Raw genomic sequence first — 13,806 nt, 5'->3', positions numbered from 1 at the left:
TTTCTACATTATATTCACTAACTAATGTCCATTGTTAGGTGGAGGTGGATTCATACGAATACGTATACCACTGGTAACAGTCGACTATCTCCTGTAACTTGACTCATACTGTCTATCTCTTGCACGAGCCCCACCCCTACACTAGTTTGTTTCCATGGTAACTGTTATGCTGACTCAGCACTCAATAAAATTAATGCATAATAATAATAATTAATCATGTTTATTAAGAGGTTGATACAGGAGCAGCAGTTGATACAGGGGGAGGACCAGAGGCAGGAGGAGGGATCATAGGAGGACGTGGTGGTAGAGGCATTCCAGGAGGTGGCATCATACCAGGACGTGGTGGTAATCCATAGGTGGCATCATCATACCTAATTAAGAACATTAACAATAATATTTAATTAATAACAATATTACCAGGAGGCATCCCCATTGGAGGGATAGGCATGACTCAGGTGGAGCTAATAATCCTGGGGCTAAATGGTCGTATCATCCCTAATCTGAAAGCTAAAATAAGAAATTAAATTATTTGTAACAAAATACAATACATTGTGCTTTGTGTTCCAACCAATTAACATAGTACAATCGAACATTCTCTTTATGTCTCCGCCACCATTATGAGTCTTACGAACTGATGGCTATATTGATAATAAAAGTATTGCTATATATAGTGAACTTACTGAATCATGAGTTAAGTATGTGTCACAATAATCACAGTAATATCTGGAGAAAAGATAACATCAGGATTTTTAACATTAATTTTTATAACTTACTTTCCCATGTCTCTTCAACGTATGTTAGTCGTTAAAGGGTTAAAATGATTAAGTTTATCTTCCACGTGGGTATGAGGTTATACGGAAGTGAACGGAAAACATTCTGAAATTTGTACAGGAATGCAATGCGACAAAATTAAATCAACTCCGTATACTTTGATGTATCAAAAGGGAGACTACAGAGGAACCTAAAGTTTCTGGTCAGTTTATTTTTATAGTCATTAATTTTATTGATGTTCCCTTCTTGTAGACATTAGAAAACACCGAGGTACATAACCCCTGCTATAATAACATTAATTAATTAATTAATTACACGGTTAAAGTATGTCATGTCAAAGTATCTGGACTGGAACAGACCAAAAATGATATAGTAATGGAACAAGTTAAAGACATCCTTCAATCCCACACTTTACAAGAGGTAATGTCAATATTTTACTTTCCAATAACATATTATTCACAATAATAGCTATTAGTACATTCATTGCAGTCTGTTGACAAACTCACTCGTCTTAAAATATTTAAAGAAGTCAAATTACAGTTTGATACTCATCGCAGTGAGTCTGGTAATGTAGAGGGTGTAAACGTCGTCTTTAATGTCAAGGAGGGAAGAATGATAACATCGTCATTGTCTGCTAATGCTGGAACACAAAGTGGTGATGCAGTGAGTGATGTCATAATGATGTCATGGTAATAATGTACTATAGAGCCTCAGTATGATGTTAAGAAATTTATTTGGACGAGCTGAACACTTACAAGTGATGTCATTGACGGCATTTCCTCACTGGGGTCAGACAATTAGAATGAATTCAGCAAACCACACTATAGCAATATTGAGAGAAAGTAATGTATTATAATAATGCGTTCATTTGAATATATTTATTAGATTTAATGCAAGTATTGCTACAACTAGTTATAAAGAACCATCTTGTGGTTATCAGCAATATATAGTAGGAACCAAACTAGAATTTCAAGTAGGTCTATGACATCATTATGACATCATTATTATTACTATTAATATCTAGTGGCCATCTTGGTTAGGTCAACATTGTTTGGCTTGGTTATGTGAATGGAGACAATTATATGGATTTGATAATGGAGTACCTTTCGAAATACGACATAATGCTGGTCACACTATGAAGAGTTCTATTAAAGTAAAGAGAAATATTATTGGAATTAATGTCAGGGGCTGTCTCCCCTAGAATGTACTGGAGACTGATAAAAGAGATGACCCTATTATACCAACTAGTGGGTATCACTCGAGATTAACACAGGAAGTTGCGGATTAGGTGGTGATGTATCTTTAGTAAAGCCGAAATGCAAACTGCAATATATAAAGGTTATTACCTAACTGGGTATGTTATATATTTGAAGTTCTATTGTTATAATGTTGTGTTAGGTCTCTCTTTATCATTTTGGTGTGGACTACTAAAACCATTAGTCCTAGTAAAATGAATGATCGGTTCTTTCTTGGAGGTCCTACTACAATTAGAGGTTTTCAAATGTGGGGAGTAGGTCCTCATTATCAAGGATATAGTTATGGAGGAGAAGCTTACTGGGCAACAGGACTACATTTGTTTACTCCAGTGCCATATAACTAGTGGTGAACTCTTTAGAAGAATCCGTCTCCATGCCTTTATTAACGGGGGCACACTCACAGAATGTCGTAAGTATATATCTCTAGATATCTCTATATACCTTGGTTCTATCTTCACAGGTCATTTATCACAATTACCAAATTTATTACGAGATACAAGATTTCATCTGGTATTGGATTGCATTGTCGACTGGGTGTGGCTCAAATTGAAATTAATTATGCTGTACCATTGAGAGCAAATCAAATGATCGGTATGATAAATAATGATGTAATTATGATGTCATTAAGATTCTCTTATTGTTTAGATTAAAACCAGGACTACAATTGGTATTGGTTTTGAAATGCTGTAATAAATCAAATAAATATATTTCCATAGAAACTAGTCAAACCAGTTTATCAGGTCTTGTGTTTTAGTGATGGTTGGATAATAGGTTCTTCTCTTAATACGTTTTTAGCATGATATTGTAACATGTCCATCACATCATTCTGATAATTAGTAGGTACTTCCTCAGCACCAGTTATCCAGTAATATATATCCAATCATTACTGGGTTCATTAATGAGCTTGTCATACTGGTTTAACTGTTATGATCCAACTTATCCAAATATTGGTCTGCAAATGTACTATTAGTGTACTAAATATAATGGTGGGTGGAGTCATGTGAAACTAACCTCAACAAGAGACCGTTCTCTGACATACCTCTTTTTCTGTGGTATGGAAGAAGATCATGCCAGCATTTAGCATTTTGAATGAATTTTAGAGGCTTGTTCTAACCTGCTTGATAAAGAAGTCGTTTTCTTTTTGTTATTTTCATTTTCTCCTGTTCTTGGTCGATACTGAGGATAACTGATATCTGTGTGATAACGACCTGAATGATCTTGTCCAACGAAAATCCAGCTCGAATTAGGGCAGCCATCTTCTTATAGCCACACCTAGTAGTGATATTATTTATTTTTAATATAAAACATCTTACAGTCAAGGATTAAAATATGAATGGAATATGTCAAAATATAATATTCTGATGTTATTTAGTGGAGCTTGTGGCGTTATTGAAGACCCCAACAGCAACTAGAATACCAAATGTAGTACCAACAATGGCCCATGTTACAAATATTATCAACCAAGTCACTCCTGTAACAACAGCCAACAATACAACCAATTTTAGAAAACTGGCCTGCCTCTTTAGCAGCACCTTCAGCTGCTGCGTATTGCCTTCATTATACAGCCTTCTTGCCTATAGAATAACAGGTCATTTACAATGTACATTTTCTAAAGATGATACTCCAATGACTTTATAGAGAGCAATAGCACCAATAGGCCAAAAACAACAGAGGATCACTAAAATAGAATGAACCAAAATAGTCTTTGGAGGAGGAGGGGCAGGTTCTCCTCCAAAAGCTACTACTGGCTATAGGAGAGATAATATAGCTTTACCATCTAATGTATTAACAAGTACTTGTGAGTTACTGGTAAAGGCTTTCCAGGATAAGTTTCTGATGGTAGAGGAGGTTATCATCAGAATATTGTGGAGGTGGATCTGTTAGTAGTTGCTCTAGTTGAATAAACAGAAAAGTAACAGAATAATTACAACAAAAATACTAACTATTTTGATCAGCCATATCTTTTGCAATGTCAGCGATGATTATAAAATGACATCACAATAACTCCACCTACTACTAAATTGCATCATCTTGCCTTTAAAGATTTAGCTTCTCGTAATTAACAGCTGTTTCAATGATCAGTTTCTTTGTCAATGCTATAACTAAGTGTGGAAGAGTTACTGTACTTTACAATTTTAGATTGTATTAGTAACTATGAAACTGATACAATAAAGTAATAAAAAACACAGAACACAGGGTCAATACAATAAATATAATGATATATTATATAGCAATAATATTTCAGCAAAATGTAGTTTTAATCTTTGCTGTTAACAGCTGCTATAGCAATAGTTGGGATTATACTCACCCAGGACAATAACCCAAACCAGTATGTTAACAGCAATACCAATACCAATAGCAATCATATTAAATTGTTTAGGCTTCTCTTGATGAACGCTCCGCTTCAAGATAACGACCATATTGAATATTTATTACGAGTCTAAAGAGAGAAAGTATTATGTTACCAACTACTAAAGTTGTCTTACTTCAACAGATTGATCAAAGCAATAATACCAATTGGCCAGAAACAGCACACAATAGTAAATATAGATAGTATGAGATAGTCTGGCGGTTGAACAGATACTGGCCCCTATAATTTACAAGATATAATGAATTATACTGAAGACAACTTACAGTAGGAGCATATCCTACAGCAGGTTGAGTGGTAACTGCTGCAGTGTATGCTGGAGGAGCTGTAACATCTATGATATACACATATAATATAATACATACACATATAGTATAGTTTACAATCTGGGATCTTTGTTTTTTCGTCAGCCATAATACGCCAATGATCATGTGAGTGGATGAGAGTCATCTATAACTTAGCATAAACAGCCCCTCCCTCTTCTTTTCCTTATTACTTAGTATCCAGGATTCCCTGCTATTGTTAGCTAAGACTGGCATTGTGGGGCATGATGATCCTTGTCTGAAGGTAATCCTGGTGGAGCCTTACTCCTCATTTCAAACCAACCATACTGGACTTGGAGGTAATGGGACAATCATTACCAGTAGAACTAGGAACATCAAGCTTCTCACAGGGAGACTGTCAACTGATAATGATTCACATCTGTCCTACATTATCAAGAACATGTAATTATTTTAGCCAAACATGTACATGAAAAGTATTTGATAATACATTATAATTAACAGGACATAATTCTGGAAATGGATGTGTCACAATTAATCTATTGTGAATAAACTTGCTGTCCTATGAAGAGAAACTTGATATATTACTGAGTGTGAATAAAGATTGGAATGAGACACAATGGTTTTATGTAAAGGTAAGAACAGTTTGAGAAGAATATCAAATTACATTGTAAATATAATGCTAATTGAACAAAACATCAAATTGTGAAGAATGACATTACTAGATAGTATGGAGGTCAAATAGATACTGTTTAAAAACCAGCACATAAGAGATAGTAATTATAACTCTTTAATGATGAGATCCACCCTGTCATTAGGTGTGGCTCATTACTCAGAACTTGAAAATAATAAAAATATAAAAGACAATAGAATGTAATTTAATGTGAGGCATTAATGCCTAGTACAATCCAGACTGGAATAAGACATAAAGAGACAATGATACAGACCATTATATAAACAGCAACGCCAATACAAATACCCATCATATTAAATTGTTTAGCTTCTTTGGATGAATCCTTTGCTTCAGGAGAACGACCAGCTTGGTTATTTTTGCGAGTCTAGAGAGAATTCGAGAGACATATTACACACACACATGCATATAATTAATATATATATATATTATATACATATATGTATTTATATTGAAGCTTACTTCAATAGATTTGATCAAAGCAATAATACCAATTGGCCAAAAACAGCACACAATAGTAAATATAGATAGTAGGAGATAGTCTCGAGGTTTAACAGATACTGGCCCCTATAATTTACAAGATACAATGAATTATAATGAAAACAACTTACATGAGTGACATGAGTATTTCTTACAACAGGTTGAGTGGTAACTCTAGTGAATGATGAAGGAGCTGGTTCATCTAATATTAACTATAATAATAATATTATCATGTAGTTGATATCTTACAGCCTATGATCTTTTCTTTCTCAGTCATTTCTTATAAAGTTCTTGGCATAAACAGTTCATGTAGTCACGTGAGCAAGTGTTAGGCGTGGCTCCAACCATTTTTTGCCAATAAAACAATACGACGTGATTAGTTTTATGGAACCAGTTATTTGTTCGATTTCTTTATTGCTCATTCTACAGTTTTAAGTCCAGAACACAGCACTAACCATAAAGATGATTAAATACAAATTCTAATAAGAAGTTGCATTGTTTTAGTTTCTCTTGCTGAATGCTTTGCTTCAATGTAATAACCAGCAGTTTTGGCCCTATAAAATTAAAATATGATAAAAATTATTATAACTAGTAGTGTTGTTTTAGTTTGATTAAGTAGGACTAGTTTATTCTTGGTCATTAAAGTATAGCTTTAGATTTTGTTCGTCGATGCTAGTAATCATATTCATAGGTGCCGTTAATGATATTTCATAAGCGTACACAGTACGTCCCACAAGAAACTGAAGACAAAATCTGACGTACATATAAAAGCAAACCAAAACAGTCATGAGTGCCAGTGTGTTGTGGGCCAGCGTTCTGCAATGCATCAGACCTCTGAGATGGTTACCAGCATACTCTACGGAGTATCCGAAAGGCCGACTAGGATAGGGCTGGTAGTCTCCTTTAAACGAGATGAGGCTGGTGTATTTGTGGTTCCGGTTCCTGAATGCGACATTCCCTAAGAGCTGGAATCCCGTACGGCTGGTTTTAAGTTAGGGCGACGCTCCAGCCAGGATTACCTCGCGAAGACGAGGGTTACCAAGCCAGGTGGCGGTCCCAGCTAGCAATAGCAGGGAATCCTGGAGCCTAAGTGGAAGCCTGAGTGGGTGAGCGAGTAGGAATCGTTTGGGCAACACACAAGGGTTTTTTTTTATTAATAAATTTAGATTTATTTTGTGCTTTTTAAAAATAATTTTAGATTTATTTTGTGCATTAAGTTCTGTGTAGACAGAGTCAGACAAATAGTGTTGATAGTCTTGATGTACCTACCTTACATGTACTATTCCAAAACTTAATGCAATATTTGATAACTACATTTGACAATTATGTAATACTGAGTGTGACACTAAATAGTATAGTTAGTTGTCTGCTTGTGTCAAAATATTTTTCATTGAATTAATTTTCATATTACTAATGTAAAGTATCATTGTCTCTTTTTTATGTTACAACAAATAAAATCCTTACCTAAACACTATCAATCCACAACATGTAACTTCTACTTACATAAGAGAATGCAATAAAACTTAAAAGAAGGGGTTAAAATTTGGGTAACCTTCTCTTGGCTAATAGCTGTAGAGTGTGAGATATAGTCATTTTATGCTTAACACTTACTTCAGTAGATTTAATTAGCGTCAACTGGCTGAAAGATCTGATCATCAAAACAATAAAGAGGGATATTATTAAAAGATAGTGCAGAGGTCTAATAGATACTTGCTCCTATAATTAACATAACATAATGACTTATAATGAATACAACTTATAGGAGTAGCAGAGACTACAACATTTACAGTTTGAGTAGTAACCATATGATAAGGCAGAGAGGGGGATCTAGTATAGTATGATGATAATAATAATAATAATAGTTATCTTACAGTCTGGGATCTCTTCTTTCTCGGTCATTCTCGTCTTTTTTGGCTTATGATAGCAATTTTTAGAAATATGATTTTACTATTCATAGATATTAAGTGAATCACAATCACGTGATATTTTTAACCACACCCCTAATTAAAGTTATGGTGGCTCCCCTTTATTTTATTCAAACAAACATCGAACTGTACTTTCAGTGACTCAAATTTTTGACTCTCTTAGAGAGAGCCACGTTCATAATGTCCGGGAGAAGTAAGAAGATAATTTTTCTATTACTTTTATTCTCATATCTTGATGTATAGGTGCAATGCATATTGACATCTCCTCCTCTAACCCCTCGAGAAGACCACGCCCACCCAGAATGCCTTTGCGGCAAACTCCTTTAACTCCATCAACTAGTGGATTTGTTAATAGTTCTACGCCCACTCCAGTAATGTGAGATAGACTCCTGTCATTATCATTTATTATAATTAAATGTATTACTTTCAGGTCTACGCCCACACCTGCTAATGACCCTCCTCTTCCCGTTAGCATTGAAATGGAACAATTACATATTGATGATGAGGTATATTAGGGGTGTGGTCAAATGTCATTATGATGTAATCATTAGGTCTATGTTTGTCGCAATGAGGATCTTGAAGACAAAGGGAGTATTGGTGAAGGCCATTTTGGTGTCGTTTCTAAAATGTATCATGTTAAAACAAAACAATATATGGCTGTCAAGGTAATATAGTATGGTCTGTAACGTTTCTGATGTGTATCTCTTTTAGAAAATCCCTTTAAAAGATCTCCGTGTTTCTGATGGGAACGTGTTGGAATTAGATGTTATTAAAAAAGGAAAACTTTGTCCTTTATTGTACATTCTTACGGTTGTCTTCTACGTGAGGTAAGACAGACAGATATACATCTCATTAACTTACTTTATTACAGGGTCATGTATGGATATGTATGGAGTTGTTAGATTCTAGTATGGCTCAAGTCTCAGACATTGTATATAAAACTTTAAATGAGCGTATACCAGAAGATATACTTGGCAAAATGACTGTTGCTGTAAGTAGAAGATATTTTAAATAGAATTGATTCATGTTTGAACTTATAGATGATAAAGGCACTTCATTTTCTACAAAAAGAGCTTAAAATTATACACAGAGGTCAGTCATTGTTAATAATATTTATTATTATCTTTATTCAGATGTCAAACCTAGTAATATTTTGGTGAGTGCTAGTGGAGACTTTAAGCTTTGTGATTTTGGTATTAGCGGTAAACTTGTGGATTCTATTGCTAGGACAATGGACGTTGGGTGTCGACCATATATGGCGCCCGAGAGGATTGATCCAGTTCGTGCTTCATTAGGTTATACAATACAGTCTGATGTTTGGAGTTATGGTATCACATTGGTAAGTGTGTATCCATACTCAATATATCCATATATCCATTATAGGTGGAGTTAGCTCAAGGATCTTTTCCGTATAGTAAATGGAACACCATTTTTGATCAGCTCAATGCTGTAGTCAGTGGACCACCTCCTGTACTACCAGCAGATACCTTCTCTGAACCACTTCAACAGTTTACAGCAGCATGGTATGTGTCTGTGTACTATTAATGTTATTTAATAATTTATTATATTATAGTCTTGTTAAAGATTCATCAAACCGTCCTAATTATGAACAGCTTCAAGACATGGAGTTTTTTAAGCAATATAATAATGATGATTCTGTTGATGTCATAGGCTGGTACACTAATATTAAGAGAAAAAAAGGACGAAGCCCAAGGAGGTGCTCCTTAATTAACGGTATTTAATTATAACTCGTTCACTAATTATTACATGTATCATTTGTACTTGCTTGCCTCAATTTGTTGACATGGTTGTGGTTAGCCACACCCAAATTTTATAAAATAATTTTTGAATCAAATTCTACACATAAAAACACAGAAATCTGATTAACACTAAGCACTAATAAAAGAAGAAGAAAGACAGAGTGTGCTATTTTTAGATGCAAACTGTTACTATTTATAGACTTAGTCATGTAGGTGGTACCTCAGCAGGCAGTTCAGCTTCCTTAGTAAGGACAGTTTTTATACCAATCAGCCATATCAACTACAGTCTGTTCTATTCTTAATATAAAAGGATGCTCCTATAATGAGTCATATAAACAATATATAATAATGAGTATGACCCTACATTTAACACTTCATAACGAGGTCGTTCATCTCTCTCCTTTGTTAAACTATTAATAAACATATAATAATATTATTATTATAAATAGTTGTATACCATTGAGCAACAAAATCTTTGAAATCATCTGAAAATTGACTATCTGGAGGAAGACGAGGTGGGTCACCTTCAACAACTAACTTCATCTGTTCAAAGAGGTTCCTATAAGGAGGATAAGGGAACTTCCCCATTGCCAGCTCATACTAATTAATAGGAAATTAGGTCACATGACAGTTACATTGAAGTCACATGACTCACTAAAGTAATCCCTAAACTCCACACATCTGATCTATGATCATATTTATGTTGACCTCCATAAATTCTCTCAGGCTAAGGAAATATTAAAATCATTAGTAATGTTAGGATGTCAACTTACAGCTAAATATGGCCGACATCCTATATCTGTTTTAGCTAATGAGTTAACTAGTTCTCCAGCAATACCAAAATCACATAACTTTATTTCCCTTGTTGATTAATTAAAATATTAGAGGGTTTGACATCTATAACAAGATAACAATCACCATCACATAATACACAATAGTCACCATCACATAATACACAATAGTCACCATCACATAATACATGATAGTCACCATCACATAATACATAATAGTCACCATCACATAATACACAATAGTCATCATCACATAATACACATAATCATAATCCCATAATACATAATAGTCACCATCACATAATACACAATAGTCATCATCACATAATACACAATAGTCACCATCCCATAATACACAATAGTCACCATCACATAATACACGATAGTCACCATCACATAATACACGATAGTCACCATCACATAATACACAATAGTCACCATCACATAATACACAATAGTCATCATCACATAATACACAATAGTCACCATCACATAATACACGATAGTCACCATCACATAATACACAATAGTCACCATCCCATAATAGTGTCATTTACCTCTGTGCATAACATTCAATTTATCATGAAGATAAGTAAGTGCCTTTAAGGTCTATCAATTATATCATAATATATTATCATATTATTAATAATTACTCACTGCTAATGCCATTTTTCCTACAACAACTTCTGGAATATCTTCTTGTAATTTGTTATAGACCAACTGATAGAGTTTGTCTAATGATTTGTCCATTAATTCCATACATATCCACACATCTCCTATTATAAAAAATTCCCCATTAAATCCCACAGGAATTTATGTATGAAATTAACAACAAGAATGCTGAGTCAATGTTGTGGTCATGAATTTTATTACCTCTCTAAACAAAGCTCATAAAACATTATTGTATAGGGACAATCTACACTTCTAAGAGCAACGTTATAATCCATTAATAGTCTCTTGTTCTCAGCTTGGTCAGGTGTGGCCCGTATTCTCTGCAGAGGAGTGAAAGAGTATAAACAAACCTGAACAGGAAATTGAATGGAATGGAATGTACTCCTTTGTATAACACAACATATATTACATGTAAAATATAAAACTAAAACATTATATGCACAATACATAATTAAACACATATTATTACATGTACAATACATAATTAAAAACATATTATTATTACATGTACAATACATAATTAAAAACATATTATTACATGTACAATACATAATTAAACACATATTATTAAATGTACATACTTTGACTGCCATTATTTTTTCCAGTTTCTTTATGTCTCATTTTATTTACTTGCCCATATTGACCACGCCCAAGTTCTTCTAATACATCAAGTCCATCCACTGTTAGTTCAAACGTCTATATCAATTATGCAATATAACAAAACAGGATATTAGAACATTAAAAGGGAAATACCCCTCATTATATTAATTAATTAACAATTATATTCATCATACACCCATCCATTCATCCATCGAAAGATCCATCCATTCATCCATCGAAAGATTCATCCATTCATCCAACCAGTCAACCACCCATTCAAAGATTCATCCATTCATCCATCTCCATCTATTTATCTGTCCATTCATCTAACTACCTCATTATCAATAGTAACAGTAGTCTTATCAGGGAGGACATGAAATCTGTAGCAGCAAACAATATATAATGAGATAAACTACAAATCTACTTACACATCGTGATCTTCTGGAGGCTTCTGGATCTGAGGAGGATCTGGCATCTTTAATGGAGTGATAGGTCCAGCTCTAGATCTAAATTTACCTTCTAAAAAAGAAAATAATATTAAACATAGTTTAGATAAAGATTTCCATTATTAACTTACTGGATGGCATTGTGTATGAGTCAAACAGCAAATGATGGTAGCAAACAGTAAGTAACTTTACAAGATTGACAAAGGTTGTATATTTCCGTAAACTGCTAAGGGCCACGCCTACTGGGAAAGTCCCAACATTGCAGGCAGTGACATGGAAGACAGACAGAAGCTTTTAGGTAAGAGTACATTGTAAATAGACCACGTCAATATGTTCCCTCCGTAGATCCTCCTCAAGCAGCTCCTCCTCCATACAGTTATGGTCCTCCTGGTCCAAATTTGAGTGGTCCCCCACCTCCAGCTTACCAACCACAACAACAACAAATTCGACAGACAACTATTGTGGTAAGTTTAATAATGTAATGTATTTATATATAATATTTACATACATTAGGTGGAACGAGGACGACCCATTGCCTGTGCTACTATCTCACCTCCACCTGATTATACAGTGCTGGCTGTGATGGCTGTTATTTGTTTTTTTTTTTCCACTTGGTCTGGTAGCCTTATATATGGCTGGCAAGGTCTAGTTATTGTATGATGTCTATTATAAAACACTTCCCTTTAACAGGTAAAGGAGAGTGTAGCTGCTGGTCAGGTTCGTAATGCATGGAGTGAAGCTATTACTGTACGTTTATTGAGTCGTCTCTCAATATCTATTGGAACTGTTCTCTTGACCATCATAATATTAGTTATTGTTCTGCCTATAACACTGAATGACTGAGTCATGTGATAGACAATGTGTCTATGTAACTAATAAATACTATATATAGTGTGTGTGTTATGTCATTGAGTTTTTTAATGTTTTGTTATAATATTTCAATAACACACTAAAATACAAGAACTAGCTAACACAAAATGTTTAAATTTAAAGAACACCAGCTCCACTGCAAGGAGAGGCTACAAAAAAGGTAGCTTCCAGTCTTTGACCATTTTCATTGCAATAACCATCCTAATTATAGGGGTAATATCTAACATTACATCATCAATACTATACTTTAATTCGTTGTATAGTACTCTCAACAGCTCCTTCTTCTAACAAAGTTACCGTACAACCACCAAATCCTGCACCAGTCATACTACGATATCCATAACTCGTGGATCTTGTCTAGCTAGCTCAAACAGTTTGTCCAGTTCAAAACAAAATCACTTTATAAGTATACTACAACATAATATCACAATAGAACACACAATATCAACTTCATACCTCAATGTTGTATGACTGTCATTCATAAGTCTACCAAACTGTTTAAAGTCATCATTTTTGAGTACATCTTTTTGCTTCAATTGTTCTCTTAATCTCTTGTACACATGAAGTGAACATTCATATTCCGTGGGTCCATCAGACACAGGGGATAACAAGACTGGTTTTACAGCTGATAAAATCTCATCAATACAAATTATACATTATAAGTACCTTCAATTTCCTCTAAAGTAACTTGTCGAAGAGTTTGTTTTCCCATTTTCTCACATGCAGCATAACAACGATCACGTCTCTTTCTATACTCTCCATCTCCAACACAATGTTTGACATTAGAGTTAGTTACTAATACAACTAACCCTTTCTCTTTAAGAGTTAGAGGGACATTTTCAGTTGGAAATGATTTACCATCTTGACGTCTGGAGAGAGAGAGAGAGAGAGAGAG

General features: G+C 34.3%; 2 protein-coding genes across 2 annotated transcripts; one reads left to right on the top strand and one right to left on the bottom strand.

The window, feature by feature from the left end:
• The first annotated feature begins 2,431 nt into the window (after nucleotides 1–2,431).
• LOC121392341 (dual specificity mitogen-activated protein kinase kinase 4-like) lies at nucleotides 2,432–9,317 on the top strand. Its single transcript, XM_041523586.1, has 6 exons — nucleotides 2,432–2,436; nucleotides 8,203–8,278; nucleotides 8,644–8,763; nucleotides 8,813–8,864; nucleotides 8,906–9,111; nucleotides 9,156–9,317. The coding sequence occupies exons 1-6, from the start codon at nucleotides 2,432–2,434 to the stop codon at nucleotides 9,315–9,317; spliced, it is 621 nt and encodes a 206-aa protein (XP_041379520.1).
• A 344-nt stretch (nucleotides 9,318–9,661) lies between these two features.
• LOC121392340 (dual specificity mitogen-activated protein kinase kinase 4-like) lies at nucleotides 9,662–11,682 on the bottom strand. Its single transcript, XM_041523585.1, is given in 10 exon segments — nucleotides 9,662–9,668; nucleotides 9,990–10,132; nucleotides 10,188–10,259; nucleotides 10,306–10,391; nucleotides 10,394–10,429; nucleotides 10,881–10,932; nucleotides 10,981–11,120; nucleotides 11,216–11,315; nucleotides 11,577–11,594; nucleotides 11,596–11,682. Coding segments are annotated over 10 exon segments (675 nt in total). The 5' UTR covers nucleotides 11,617–11,682.
• Between the last annotated feature and the right edge of the window lie 2,124 nt (nucleotides 11,683–13,806).

Source organism: Gigantopelta aegis, unplaced genomic scaffold (assembly GCF_016097555.1).
Source record: "Gigantopelta aegis isolate Gae_Host unplaced genomic scaffold, Gae_host_genome ctg3622_pilon_pilon, whole genome shotgun sequence".
Taxonomy (NCBI): Eukaryota; Metazoa; Mollusca; class Gastropoda; order Neomphalida; family Peltospiridae; genus Gigantopelta; species Gigantopelta aegis.
This window is presented reverse-complemented; position numbering and strand designations above follow the sequence as displayed.